Genomic DNA, 13,940 nt, shown 5'->3' with positions numbered 1-13,940 from the left:
AAACACCGCTACTTGCACTACTATATACATTTTCTCCTGTAGTGAAAGAAAAAAAATCTACAAAACAGACCAAAATACACAATTTGTAAATATTGAGGGTCATATATTTTAGAAACAAGACTAAATTGACACAATATATAAATGTTAAGGGTTAAAGTTGTTATATACCAATTTTAAAACCTGCTAAGCTATCCTTCCATTAGTAATTTAGCAGTTCGTGACCAAAAAAAAAATTAAATGAATAGTTGGCTGACCATTTTATAACTTTTCGTAGTTGAATGATCAAAAAAGAAATTTACTAATAGTTAAGTGACTACTAGTGTAATTTACTTTTCTTTTTAAGGATCTGGATCTTTTGGGTCTTTCATTATTTATTATTTGCAATAGTATCCTACTTTGATTTTGGAAAGAGAAATTTCCTTATTAGAATTTGCATAATGATAAATTTAGTGTCTAACATTTATCTATTTTGTCACTTTAGTTCTTTTTCTTTTTCTTCTTCTTCTTCTTTTTATCATTTTGACCTTCAACCTTCAAAATTTAATCAAATTACTTTCTTTTGGACAAAAAATTGATTGAATTGTAAAAAGTTAATGGCATTGGCATGAGCACTCATGTGGCTGTTCACGCATAATTCATAAAAAAATCAATAAATTTTTTTAAAAAAAGTTGATTAAATAATCTTTTAGGAAATATATCGGTGTTAGTCGTAAAGTAAATGTAGAATGTCATGTGAGTTGCGACATCAATGCTATTAAAAATGTAATAGTTTAGTCAGATTTTTCATCCATAAAAAACAGTTTGAATAAATTTTGAAAGGTTATGGCTAAAGTGATCAAAAAACGAATAATGAGCAAAGTGATAAAATATATAAATATTAAAAGCTAAATTTGTTATTGTATCTTATTTATATTTAATAATGGAATAAGATATCCAAATTTATTATTGGAATCCATATTATTTACAATTTATTTATTTAATTTTCAAAGTTGAAATATTTAGCAAAATATTGGACGAAGATGATTATTTAAAGATAATATGGATATATAGATGACATACTATCCATTGGCGACTCACATCCTTACCTAGCCATTTTTAGGTCTATTTTTTCATATAACCCTTCGGCCTTCTCTACTGAGAAAATATAAACACAACCCGATTCATATATGAAAACACATCAAAGATATTCACTTATTTGACAACATTCTCTCATAGCTTTAAGTCAAGAAACAGATAATTCATCACTTTCTGTTACTACATATCCATTTCTTCTCAGGTTCTTTAATTAAAACTAGCTTGGATTGTGGATACTTTGGAATCTGTGAGAACCTCAGAGACGAACTTGATAAAGGAGCATAGTCCACCCAGGAAATTATGATCGATAACACCTTCAGCTTCCACAGTATGAGCGAAATCGATGAGTTTAACTTCAACAAACGGTACTGTCCTTCCATTCAAAACCGATTCTTTATCAATCAAGAGGAGAAGAGAACATGAATGAAAATGGTAAACCGTTTGATCCTCGAACCATGCTTTCAGCTCCAATAATTGTTCCAAAATCCCTGAACAACCACCATATATGGTAGAAGCGAAACAACAATCCGGTTCCGGTTCCAGATTTGATGAAACAAACTTCCTCAGAACTAATCTAACATCATCGGCACTAAAACTCTTGACTTCCTTCCTTGCCGGCTTCCAATATCCCGATTCCTTGCTTTCATATATCTGCAATCCAGATATTCTAAACCCTAAGGTGACAGTAGTAGTTAATCTGTCTCCTTCGAGAGCCTTTTGGATGTAATCTTCGGATGCTTCAGGGGACCAGGTTCTGGAACCGATTTTGACGTCCAAGATAGATGGATTAAGGTGATTGGAGGTTATATCTTGTAAGACAAGATGGGGACGTAAACCAGACCCATCAGAGGCCTCCACAAGTTGGGTGCCGTAGAAAACAGGAAAGAATCCACGGATGTGATGTGGAAGCTTGGAAGAGAATGATCGATAGAAGGCCAGCTCCGTGGTGCCGCGTTCATCGTCCTGGAGAGGCTTGTAGAAACGTCCTGAATCGTCTACGAGCGGGCCGAGATTTCCATCAATGGCTTGATGACCAGCAACCTGATGCTTTGGAATCTTAAACATGATGTAGAAACTGGGGGTGACCTGAATCACAAACACAAAACACACTCAATATTTGATGAACTTAAACATGTTGATCAATGCATTGGCAGGTTAGCGTTAGTTTAAGAGAGAATCCAAGTTGAAGATAGGAGCGTAGCTTGGCTTCGAATCACGTTCTGATGTGATGTAACGCGTGAATGAGAAGATGCCATGCCCATTGTCTGGCAGGCATGTCTATTCGAATAAAACACGTTGGTGCTGCCCACTAGGCTCCTTTTCATTTTGAGTTTTCTTGTTCTTGAAGAAGGCTGTGGAACTCCGCAGAGCTCTGTCTGCTTACTGTTACCATTTATGTTTGCTGATACATGTCCAATGGCCAAAAAAAGCTTTGAAAAATATCTGGAGCTGATTTTACCTATTCTTCTAATTACAACATCCACAGCAAAGCAAATTAAAACTAAAATGTCGTTTCATAAACTAATAATAACAATAATTATTATTATTTAGTACTAATTTATTTATATATTTTTGACTTAGATTATCATTCTAAAGCCTGTTCAAGTTTTATTTTCATTTAAGATATTCTCGTATCATCTGTAGTAGTTATTATATATGTTATTTAATATGTTATAATTTTAAAATCGATGAATATTTGATTAGTTTTGTTTGGGCTGCTTCAACAACCAATATGATGTCTTATATCTGGTATTTATTTGAGTCAAGTGAAGGGTACTACAAAAGTAAACTTTTATTGATGAAAAATCAAATCAAATTTTAATTTTATAGAATTTATCATTTGATTTAATGAAAGGGTTAGATGATTTTTAAATTTTTTTTTATTAGTGAAAAAATAATTTAAGTCATTATAATTATTTAATGAATATATATATTCAAAGTGTAATAAACATCTAATAAATAATTAAAATATATGTAAAATTATATAAAAAAATTAAAGCAAGTCACACACAGTTGAAGTTTTTACCAAACATTCATTTGGTACGAGGTCAAACTATATAAATTTTATCCTTAATATTATATAAAAAATATTTTTATTTTAAAATTGGAAACTAAAATTAAAGATGTGATGTTAAATGAATGTTGTCAAAAGACTTTTTCACAAGAAAACCATTTATACCATTTGAAATGGAGTAGTAAAAATTATTAGATAAGATCATTAATATTCATAAAAGAATAAAAAAAAACATGAAGTATGTGTGAATTGTTGTTAGTTAACAAAAAATACAAACAATGAGACTGAATTTGACATTACGGTTAAAATTATATGGTTGGTGGAATAGGACAATGGTTTTGATAGAATTATTTATTATAGGTATGTTGTAATGAATGTCCCAATTAGAAATTTTCAGAAAAGAAAAATTGGATAGCATTAGATAAAAAATATCCAAAAATAGAGGCTTGGGGAAACTAATGTTTGTAACATCCGGCATGGAAAGAGAAGACAAATGCTACCGTTCCCCTTATTTACATGGGATTAAAAAAATTGTTCCCTCACTACAATGGATATAAAAATGGCAATTTCTAGTTTAGGTTGTCCTACTCTTAATTTTAACTCTTCGAATTATAAATAAAATCCAACGCTTTGAATTAATTTAAAGCCTCAAGTGATTTTGTGGTTTTTACTACCTCTTACCACCGGATTTCTTAGCCGCTGCAAGTGGGGGAAGTGTATCCTCCTCATCATCAGAGTCCACATCTCCGTACTCCCAAATTCCCCGCCGAGCAGTTTTCGCCTCCTTCTGGTACTTCTCCAATTCATCAAGCATTGCTTTTCTCTCCTTTGCTTCAAATCTCTTCCTTTTCTCCAACCTAGCAAGCCCCTCCTGAAAAACACACCATGGACACTAATCATAAGCTTTCCATGATATTATAACACAATAATTCAAGGGGTCTTATTGCTCAAACCTGCAACATTGCTTCATTAATACTTAGCTCTGACTCCTCAGCACGCAGTGTTACTATGAGAACTGTACCAGTTCCTCGTCCCTTCACTTTTCCGCCAGAAGTATTCCTTTCCTCTACAGTAGCAGTAAACTGCAGTGAACTGCCTAGTGTCTGCTCGCTCAAAAACTGGGCAGCCTCAGTACCAAATTCATCATCAAGCACTGGAACTTTAAGAAATGCAAGACTGCATAACTGGGCAAGCCCAGGAGTAGCTGATACTGAATCAAGATGTCGTAATTGACTGTATGGGACCTCTTCTTGATTCCCGTAATCAACATAAAACACTTCAAACCTGTCCTTCGGAGATTGAATTCCTCCTCCAGGTGCATTTACAATCTACACAACTCAAACCAAGGATGCATTCATAAAAAAATCAGTAGTGAAAGGTGAAACACTACATGAATGAAATGCCATACAAAGATGATGCTTAACAGGCCCCAACACAAAAAATATAAGATATAACCATAGTTCCAATTATCTAGTGAAAAAGACTGTTGCCACAAGACACCAATATTATATGCACACATAGATAAAGCTTAAAAGGATTCAAAATCAAGTACATGGAACTAACCAGTGCACGATTCCAGGAATTATCCATACTAAACTGAGCAAGGACAATGTCACCCTTCCTGGGATTAAAAGCACCAATCACAGGAGCTTCTTGAATGCTTAAAGATGCCAGGTGTTTCTGAATCGATGAGAATCTCTGATCTCCCACTGTCTGGACATAAAATTTTCCACCATCTACTACTTCTGTAACAACAACCTCAAAGTAGCAATGAAAGTTATTCACCAGTTCATGACATACTCAAATACAATTATTTAGTTGGGTTCCTAAAGCACCTTTAGCACTTCCTTTTGTTTGTTATCAACAACGGCTGGTCCGTTGGTAATTTCCTCTCCTTCCACATAGTTCTCCCAAATCTAGAAAGAAAAAGTTTAAAGATAAATATAGGCAATTCATTTAGCATTACCAAATGAACAATGGTGATAAAAGATGGCACTGCTTCTTACTTTTAGTTTCTGGTTCTTAGCAGATTGCTCAGCCTGTTCAAGAAGATGCGCATCGGCAATCCTGTCAATACCAAATGAAGTTTGTAGCTTTGCCAGGCCTGCCTCAAGGAGTGTTACTGCCATATTGGTTCTAGACTCCCACAAAGACCCCAAAAATGTTCCAGTTCTATCGCAAGTTTCCACTTCAATCTATGTACAAAAAATATTCATTTGTAAAAAGAATAACAAACTAAATGGCAGACAAGCAGTTCAAAGAGAAACCTATACCTCCACATCTCTCTGCATGATCTTTCGTCTCATCAGTGCTTGTTGAAATTGGCCAACCATGCTGCTATCTTGTTCTGTTTCTTTTTGCTGCTGCCATTGTTCCAACAGTGCTATGGCTTCTTCTGAATAAGGCTCATTACGACCAGGACATCTGACACCAGAAAATGAAAAGGCAATGCTACAAGTTTCCTTGGGGATCAACAACTTAAAACGATGACCGCTTAGGACATATTCTACAACAGCTGGAACCCTCTTGCCTCGATGCAAAAACGGCATGAATTCTTTGGCTCTCTTGGCCGATGCCTGCATGTAGGCAAGATAGCATATGAAAATTAGAATCCAGATAAGAAATGAAAATATGCCAGCAAGAAAATAAATAACATAAAGGATGGATTGCTGACTATTGTAAGGTCCATTATGTGCATGACTGGTGGATCTTTGGCAGAATGAATTCCTTTCTTCCCAGAAATAGCGCGTGATTCAGCAGCCAAAAGGGCATCATAATAGTTTGATCTTTCCTCAAAATCCCTATGTCTTATCACTGTGCCAAAGCCACGCCCAACCACCAACTCTGCAACATTCAAGCCAGGCTGCTGGTTACCAGTTCCAGATGGGACTGCTGCAGAAGCATCATCACCATCACCCTTAACAGGGGACATGAGGAAGACAGAGCCAAAATCCATTACCCTTGAATCTGCAGATGCAGGTGTAGCAGCTGCCACAGTTCCATCCGCCATGGTGACTTTCCTGGAATATTCCATTTGTACAGTCACCTGACAAAAAGTATTTTGAAAAATTATAAATAAGGGTTCCTAAATAGCATAGCACTACCAAAATAAGATTTTAAAGAAAAAAAAAATCCAAACCTGTTTTCCAATAAGGCGCGTTCTTAAAAACTCCTTTGCTTCCCGAGCATAAGGAGCTGGCTTTTCATCTCTACGAGGATTGCCCATTTTTGGACATCTAATGCTTGAAAGATTGACTCGGCGTTCTGCAAGAAGACTACCGTATGGGATAGAATCATCAGACACAATAATGCAGTCCCCACTAACAACCTCCACCACCTGTGAAAAACCCATACAATTATAACTAATTACGAAAACCAAGAACCTTGTATTATTGTTACGATACAACATGAAAATTTAATGGCAAAAACTTTTGCTAGTACCTTTCCTATGAAGTTTTGATCATGGATTGCCATGGAGTTTGTGACTGGGGGTACATAGTTTGTCCAGATCCTCAACCGAGTCTTCTTGGCTTGAAGCTCTGCAGCCTTTAACCGTTGCTTGGCATCATCTTCCATCATATTAGCACTCCATTCAACATATTTTGCTAGACCCTTTGGTTTGAGAGGTAATGGTTAGGTTGAGAGAGGAGCAAGACAATATTCAGAATACATGAGCATAAGTTCAAGAAAAGAAAGACGTTTTATTAAGACATTAGTATGAAAAGAAGCTTTATAAGCAAATAAAAGATTTGGTTGATTATAGACCAAGGCTGTACATAACATAGCATTTAAAACTAGTTTAGCAATAATTCAATGAACAAATAAAAGAATACTACAAACTAATAGTTCAGTCATAATTCAATGTTGGCATAATTGATAGGCTAGAATGCTGCAGAAAGAAATCCAGAACATACATTTTCCACAAGTTCCAAAGCGAGATCTTTTGCCGATTCGCCTTCCGGGTAATAAACTGATCCAATCAAATTGCTGAATTTGTCAACACCTTCAAGAACAATGCGTACCTACAAAATCAACCTTGAATTTAGAGTAACTATACAAAATGCATGAACACAAGTCAATTTAAAGCATACATTCACTTACATCTCTATTCAGACAACGAACTTCTGTAAAATATTTAGCTTCTGGTGCAAAAGGATCAGGGGAAACTTCAGCAGAAGGTGCGGACGAGACAGTAAGCCGCTGTGCAGATGTTAAGTCAGCCTGTGGCTCATCAGCTGAAACATCTCCATTTTGTTTATCAGAGGTCAAATCTGTTTCAACAACAGTTTCTGTAACAGCCCTTCTACCCATGGAAGGGGCCTAAATTAACAGAAAAATTATAGATATTTTAAAAGACAAACTCATAAGGTGAATGGAATCTTTTTAAGAAAAATGTTTAAAATGTGCACCTGGATACCAGCAACAAACACTTGCACAAACTGAAAATCAGGAAGCAAATACACTCGAACAGTACTACCATCACGAACCTGCTCAACTATAGCTTCCATTGACCTACCCTTGTTTTCAGCTAGAAGACCCATGGCATCTAAGTTACTAGGATTACCAACGGCAGATGGAGGCAAATTACGGATAGAAGCCTCTGCAGCACCAGGTACCTACAACCCACAGTTATTATGATCACTTAGAAACTACTCTTTGCTAAATCACTAAGACATTCAGTGGTGGACTGAAGAGATAACCTTGCTCCATTGGCCCAGACCTTGTTGTTTGGCTTGTTCTTCAAGATGTAACAATTCAGCAACATAAGGACTAACTTCCCCTTTCTGCTGCCCCTGCACCCTAACCTGTACAAACCTGGCTCAGTTGAAAACTAGAATAACCTTTCTCACGTATTATAACATACTGAAAAGAAAATTACCTTTGCCCAGCCTTCAGAGACAACCAACATTGCAACATTTTTGTCACCAAGATATACAGAGCCAAACTCCCGGGCAATGCTTGGTACTGAATATTCAACTCTGAAAATAACTTCCTAAGTGAAGAATAGATTGATTTAGGTCACTCTTATTCTAAACAGCCTAATGTCCTCTATGACGACGACAACAACAACCAGAAAAATTCAAAAGTCGAAGCACCTTTCCTATGCAGAGATTCCTCAAATATTCTCTGCTATCCCAAGCAAATGGCTCATCAACACCCCCTCTGCGGGCCTATTAATAAGATAAGACGAAAAAAACAAAAAGCTTCAATGGGAAGAACGTGAACCGAATTCGTTTTTCTTAGGCCATTGCAGCTATACAAACTAACCAATTTAATTTATAGTTTAGAAGTGACTGTCATTCAACAAAATCATTATCCAAACAAGTAAATCATTAAACTCAACAGCATCAAAGCCAAAAGGAAAAGCATATCCAATTGAGGTTTACCAGTCTAGGAGAAATGAGAGATGCCAAAGTAATGGTTTTCTCAGGTGGTGGTCCAGGCCTGTTACTGGACAAGGCCATTACTACCAAGCAATCACCCGATTGAACTGCTTTGACTTTCCCTTTGTACCATCCCGTGCCCCCACCAGTTGATGCCGCCATTCTCAATAGCTAAAGATCTACCATAAAAAATAACGAAACACTTCAGTTCAACATCATTTTCTCAATCAACAACCAAAAACGTTAATAGCATTCTAAATAACAAAATTAAACTTTTTTTTAAAACAAAAAGAACCCAGATCCGAATTCATTGCAACTTCAAAACAACCAACAATTGAAATATTAATAACAGAAATGATTTAAAACGCCCTTTGATCAAATCAAACAACAGCTAGAAAACAAAAATGTAGAGACAAAATTGATCATAAGTTTGCGCTTGGGTGTAGAGTCAGATTATAGAAATGCAAACGAAACATATGTAATACCAAAAAGAAAATATGGATAATTGTGGGTGTAGGTTGAGGAAAATTGAAGCCTTATTGGATCTATCAGAAAATGAAGAGTGAGACTTGGTTTTATATTTCCGTATGAAAACACAAAGGAGGTGAGATGTTGAGAGGAGAGGCTGGCGCGGGTGCAATATCGAAATGGGGATTAAAAATACCCTCCTCCAATATTTTTGGAAAAATAACATCAAAGTACAATATCTAATTTTGTCATTTTCTAAAGTTGACATATGTGACATTCATTTCCTATTTTAATGTTTCATGCCTTGCTCTTTTGCCTTTCTTCAGCGCCACTGGGTTGTGTCAGCTGTATTTAAAACTCATCATTTCTTGATGATTGCCTTCTTTTACTCGGAAAACAGTGATGTCAATCCCATCAACTCACGTGAGGGGTCACCTCTGGCCGACTTTTTTAAGGCCAACTGAACCCGATTTTCGGCTTTTTTTTATAAAAATACCCAAAACTTTTTATTTTTTTAAATAATCTACTTTAAAAATTATGTACGTAAATGACTCATTTTGAATAGTAAACGTCAGTGATGTTATTGTCATTGGTGTCACCTCCTCCGATTTTTTTTTTAAATAATTGTTTGGGTGCCGCCGTTGCCATTAGTAGCATTAGATTGAAGTACAATTATATAAAATGTTCAAGAGCCTGATAAAGCGATTATCCTTTTAGATTAGATAAAAAAAGGTCGCACCAATTAAACGCTTTTAAACTTTTGGTCTATTTGCATGTTAGGTTTGTTCGCTTTTAAAATTAAATTTAAATAGCCCTTAAAATATAAGCATAACAAAAATAAACTATTTTCAAATTGTATTATTTTTTAAAAAACAATAAACTTCAAAAACTATATAAAATTCTTATTTAAATTACCCAAATATATCCCTAAAAAATCTTTCTCAAGTTCTAAATAAGAATTTTTGACTTTGAGGGAAATTCTTGAGGGATATATCTGGGTAATTTAAATAAAAATTTTATATTTTGTAAGTTTATTGTTTTTTTAAATAAAATTTGAAATAAGTTTATTTTTGTTATTTTTATATATTTTAAGGACTATTTAAATTTAATTTCATAAGAGGACAAATCTAACATGCAAATAGATCAAAATTTTAAAAGCATTTAATTGGTGCGGCTAGAGGGATGGCACCACCACTTTTTTCATCCAATCTAAAAGGGTAATTATTTCATCAGGTCTCTGAATGTTTTATATAACTATACTTCAGTCTAATGCCGCCATTGGCAACGACTGCACCCAAAAAAATTATTTTTTTAAAAAAAAAATCGAGGTGGTGATGCCAAAGGTAATGAGGTCGCCGACGTTTACTGTTCAAAACAGGTCATTTACGTATATAATTTTCAAAGTGAATAATTTTCGTAAATAATCAAAAGTTTTGAGTCATTTTTATAAAAAAATGACTTTTTCAGTGTTGGAAATCATGAAACAGGGGACGTGGTCAAACCCGATCAGACTAGAAATGGGGAATCAATTCCAACAGATCAATTTTGAGGGCGTTTCAGGCCCACTGAACCCGAGATTTGATAGACTAATTTGACAAAATGGATCAGATTCTCTCGCCTAGAATAGAAAAAGGAAAAGGTCAATTAGTTTTGTAGATAAAAGTTGAAGTTTGAAGTATTTATTGTAATACAAAAATCCTCGAGATTTAGGTAAAGAAAATTTGTTTTTTTTAATTCATTAAATGAATATGATGATTTTTAAACTAATAAGTTAGTATCTTTTGCAATTTTGGTGTATTACAACAAACAAATTCGAGAAACCCACTAAACCTGAGCTATATTCGAAGATTAGTGCGAGATTGAAACAAAAAACTGATCTTGAAGGGTTGAAATTGAAGATTAGTAGTAAAATTTAAGCATATTGTAGGAGGTAGGGGTGAGCGTTCAATCAAATCGAGTGAAAAATTTTGAATTAATCAAGTTGAAGAATCCTATTTTATCATCGTAACTCAATTTAAAAATTTTCGAATCAAGTCGAGTGAAATAAAATTAAGTAGAGTCGAATTGAGTGGACTTGTTCAAGTTAAATTAAAAAATTAAAAATGTTAAATTAGAATTTTGTTACAGTATAACCAATTCTATGTTAAGAACTTAAATTTGAAACCATATATATTTGAAAAAAAAAATTCAAAGTAAAATAAGAAAAAAAATACTTTAGTACTATGATAAACTTGAACTATTAATTAACTTATTTAAGTCCCTAAATTTATTATATTGCAAAATTTTAAAATTTTTAACTTTCTTTATATATTCTTTAATTTTTTAAAAAAATTTATAATTTTTAAAAATATATATTAAAATTTTTATAATTATTTTGATTTTTTTTGTAATTTTTGTTGAGAGAGTGACTAATTTGTTAATTTTCAAAATTGACAACAACAAAAGGGATATTTACATCAATCTATTATTCAAATTATTTAGATTATTTGAGTTATTAAAATTGTAAAATTCAATTCGACTTGAACTCAAAATTCAAATTACTTATTTGAGTTGACTCAAAAAGATTGAATAACTCGAAATTCGGAATTTTTTTAATTTTTTGAATCAAATTGAGTTTTACTTACCCCTAGTGATAGGACAATATCTACAATCTTCTATAGATTTCTGACATCATTAAATCTTGTCACATTTAGCTACCTTCAGATTTTCGATGGTGAAGATGTAGAGATAATGATAGCAGTTCATGACAAATCTGAAAAATCATGTGGCTAAATTATATGTGGAGTTGGACGATAAGGAGGAGGTGAATGCGATTGTTGAGAATCCTAGCTCATCCAAACAGATTGTGAATATTTCCATCGATCAACCCCGTCGGTCAACAAAATGAATTGCAGTAGTTGTACGTAGAGGTGCCATTAGAGTCTCAATGGAGGCAATCTTTAATTTGTTGGTTGGATTTCAATCTAAATGTCCCATTAGAGGATAGTATGACTCTGCATGACCATTTATATATGGGTGTGCTCAAAATACAACAGTAGACCTTAACGAAAATGTTGTTGAGCCTAATGCAAAAGAAGTGTCTGTTGATGTTACATACAATGATGGAAATAATTCTAAATCTAGTGATCCGTACGAAGACGATGTGTTGAAGGAAGCGAATGTTGAAGAAGATGATGATGATTTTGATTCCGATCAAGGCGTCCAACCGAATACTGCTGAAACTAGGGCTTAGTCCAACAGTCTCAGTTTGGTTCTTTCACCATATGAACCTACGGCTCATATGTTTAACATCGACTTAAATGCAATGCATGTTGTAGAGTTTCCCGAATATCCTTATATATTACCGGCCCACGTAATGCGTTCTAAAATGCATCCTAGAGATTTATGCATGGATTTACAATTCCCGACGAAGGAGGCCATTGTAGGAGTAATTAAGAAGCATAACTTTAAACTCAATGTGGATTACAACGTTGTCATTTCTATGACGACAAAATATGTTGGCGAGTGCTAGAAAGGTAATGAAAGATGCAAATGGAGGATTAGGGCAACACTGATGAAAAAGTAACAAATTTGGGAAATTCGAAAATATAAGGGTCCTCATACATGTACAACTGCACGACTAACGTGGGATCATCGCAAATTGGAATCAAAGTTTATTTGCAAATGCATAATCCTGTTGGTCAGAGTGAATCCGAAAATTCCGGTGTCAATACTAATAGCTGATATATAGTCCTAATTCAGATACTCCGTCACATACCTAAATACATAGAAAGCGAAGCTAAAGGCTGTGAAGGAATTGTACAGTGATTGGGGAAATTCCTACAACAAACTGCAGAGATCAATAGTTGTGCTGTGGGAGTTCGTTCTAGGTATGGTGGTTAAACTTAGACTCCCGATGCACTCGATTCATCCAGTCCAATAGTTGAAGGTAAAAGGATATTTCACCAAATGTTCTGGACATTTGAGAGTTGTGTCCGAGCATTTCCATATTGCAAACCCATGGTGCAAGTAAACAGGACTTGGATGTATGGGAACTACATCTAGATATTGTTGATTGTGGTTGTGTAAGACGAGGATCGGAGAATCTTGCCGATCGCATTTGCCATCATTGAGAAAGAAGACATGGGGTCTTGGAATTTTTCTTAAGAAACTTGCACTTATATGTAGTTAAACAAACTAGTGAATGTTTGATGTCTAATCGTGGAAAATGAAACATAGTTGTAGTATGGCAATGCGGGACAATGGTGGAGCCCACCGAATGATTATCACGTACACTACATCCAACACATTGCTTGCAATTTTATGAGAGAGTTCCACAATGTGGATGAGTGCAAAGAAGTTGTTAACATGGGTATATACTTGATTATTATATCTATAGAAGATATTTAATGACCAATTTTTTCGGTAAGGTACAAGTTCCAAAGACATCGGTTCCATCAAAGGTTTGAGAAGTTATGAGCCAAACATTTAAGAGCAACGGAGTGGCTCAATAACATCCTCTTTTAGGCTTGGGCTTAAGTCATACATTGAAGGGTATCAATATGGGCATATACTACCAATCTGGCGGATGTCGTGAATTTCGTTGTGAAAGGGATGTGTCATTTGCCCATAACATTTGTGTTCACTTCAACTTATTGGTGATTGAGTGAGTTGTTTGCGACGATGGGAGAGAAATATCAAACATTGGTGAATGCAAGTCACATTTTCTGTAAGGAACTACAAGAAGCCATAGAGGACAATCGTAGAAAAGCACGCTCGATGTTGGCTAAATGTATATTGCGTGAATTTGAAACTTTCCACGTGTATGAATTTACAAGGCACTGTACAACTTTTCCAAATACATTGTATGGGGTCAACCTTAAGCAAAGGTAGTGCGATTGCAGAAGGTTTCAAGCACTCCGATTTTCGTGTGCTCATGCGACTGCGGCATATGCCCTTTCTTGTGCCGACTATATGAAATACGTGGATGATGTGTACAAACTTGATCAAATCTTCAATGT

At 34.8% G+C, this 13,940-nt stretch overlaps 2 protein-coding genes across 3 annotated transcripts; both read right to left on the bottom strand.

The window, feature by feature from the left end:
* Nucleotides 1-1,142: 1,142 nt before the first annotated feature.
* Nucleotides 1,143-2,514, bottom strand: LOC107949622 (inositol polyphosphate multikinase beta). Its single transcript, XM_016884355.2, has one exon. It carries the CDS (start codon nucleotides 2,137-2,139, stop codon nucleotides 1,282-1,284), a length of 858 nt encoding a protein of 285 aa, XP_016739844.1. The 5' UTR covers nucleotides 2,140-2,514; the 3' UTR covers nucleotides 1,143-1,281.
* A 1,020-nt stretch (nucleotides 2,515-3,534) lies between these two features.
* LOC107949621 (ribonuclease TUDOR 1) lies at nucleotides 3,535-9,108 on the bottom strand. Of its 2 annotated transcripts, XM_016884354.2 has the most exons (17): nucleotides 8,958-9,108; nucleotides 8,476-8,651; nucleotides 8,185-8,259; nucleotides 7,968-8,081; nucleotides 7,789-7,893; nucleotides 7,498-7,704; nucleotides 7,190-7,408; nucleotides 7,003-7,110; nucleotides 6,530-6,700; nucleotides 6,228-6,425; nucleotides 5,763-6,134; nucleotides 5,362-5,664; nucleotides 5,095-5,283; nucleotides 4,924-5,004; nucleotides 4,652-4,846; nucleotides 4,042-4,416; nucleotides 3,535-3,959 (listed from the first exon to the last, which is right to left on the bottom strand). In XM_016884354.2, the coding sequence occupies exons 2-17, from the start codon at nucleotides 8,632-8,634 to the stop codon at nucleotides 3,759-3,761; spliced, it is 3,072 nt and encodes a 1,023-aa protein (XP_016739843.2). In that variant the 5' UTR covers nucleotides 8,635-8,651; nucleotides 8,958-9,108; the 3' UTR covers nucleotides 3,535-3,758. The 2 variants fall into 2 exon arrangements, with proteins under 2 accessions (XP_016739843.2, XP_040946122.1); XM_041090188.1 differs by lacking the exons at nucleotides 8,476-8,651; nucleotides 8,958-9,108 and having other exon boundaries at nucleotides 7,968-8,077.
* Nucleotides 9,109-13,940: the final 4,832 nt, after the last annotated feature.

Source organism: Gossypium hirsutum, chromosome D03, assembly GCF_007990345.1.
Source record: "Gossypium hirsutum isolate 1008001.06 chromosome D03, Gossypium_hirsutum_v2.1, whole genome shotgun sequence".
NCBI lineage: Eukaryota > Viridiplantae > Streptophyta > Magnoliopsida > Malvales > Malvaceae > Gossypium > Gossypium hirsutum.
The sequence above is the reverse complement of the archived record's forward strand: the minus strand, read 5'-3'. Positions and strand labels throughout refer to the sequence as shown.

What these genes read in the sequence shown, in the direction of transcription:
- LOC107949621 (XM_016884354.2), bottom strand. Translation starts at nt 8,634, where the DNA reads ATGGCGGCATCAACTGGTGGGGGCACGGGATGGTACAAAGGGAAAGTC. An exon ending in GGAATCTCTGCATAGGAAAG is followed by an intron (nt 8,082 to 8,184) that starts GTGCTTCGACTT and finishes TTCTTCACTTAG; the next exon opens with GAAGTTATTTTCAGAGTTGA. An exon ending in ACATAATGGACCTTACAATA is followed by an intron (nt 5,665 to 5,762) that starts GTCAGCAATCCA and finishes GCCTACATGCAG; the next exon opens with GCATCGGCCAAGAGAGCCAA.
- LOC107949622 (XM_016884355.2), bottom strand. Translation starts at nt 2,139, where the DNA reads ATGTTTAAGATTCCAAAGCATCAGGTTGCTGGTCATCAAGCCATTGAT.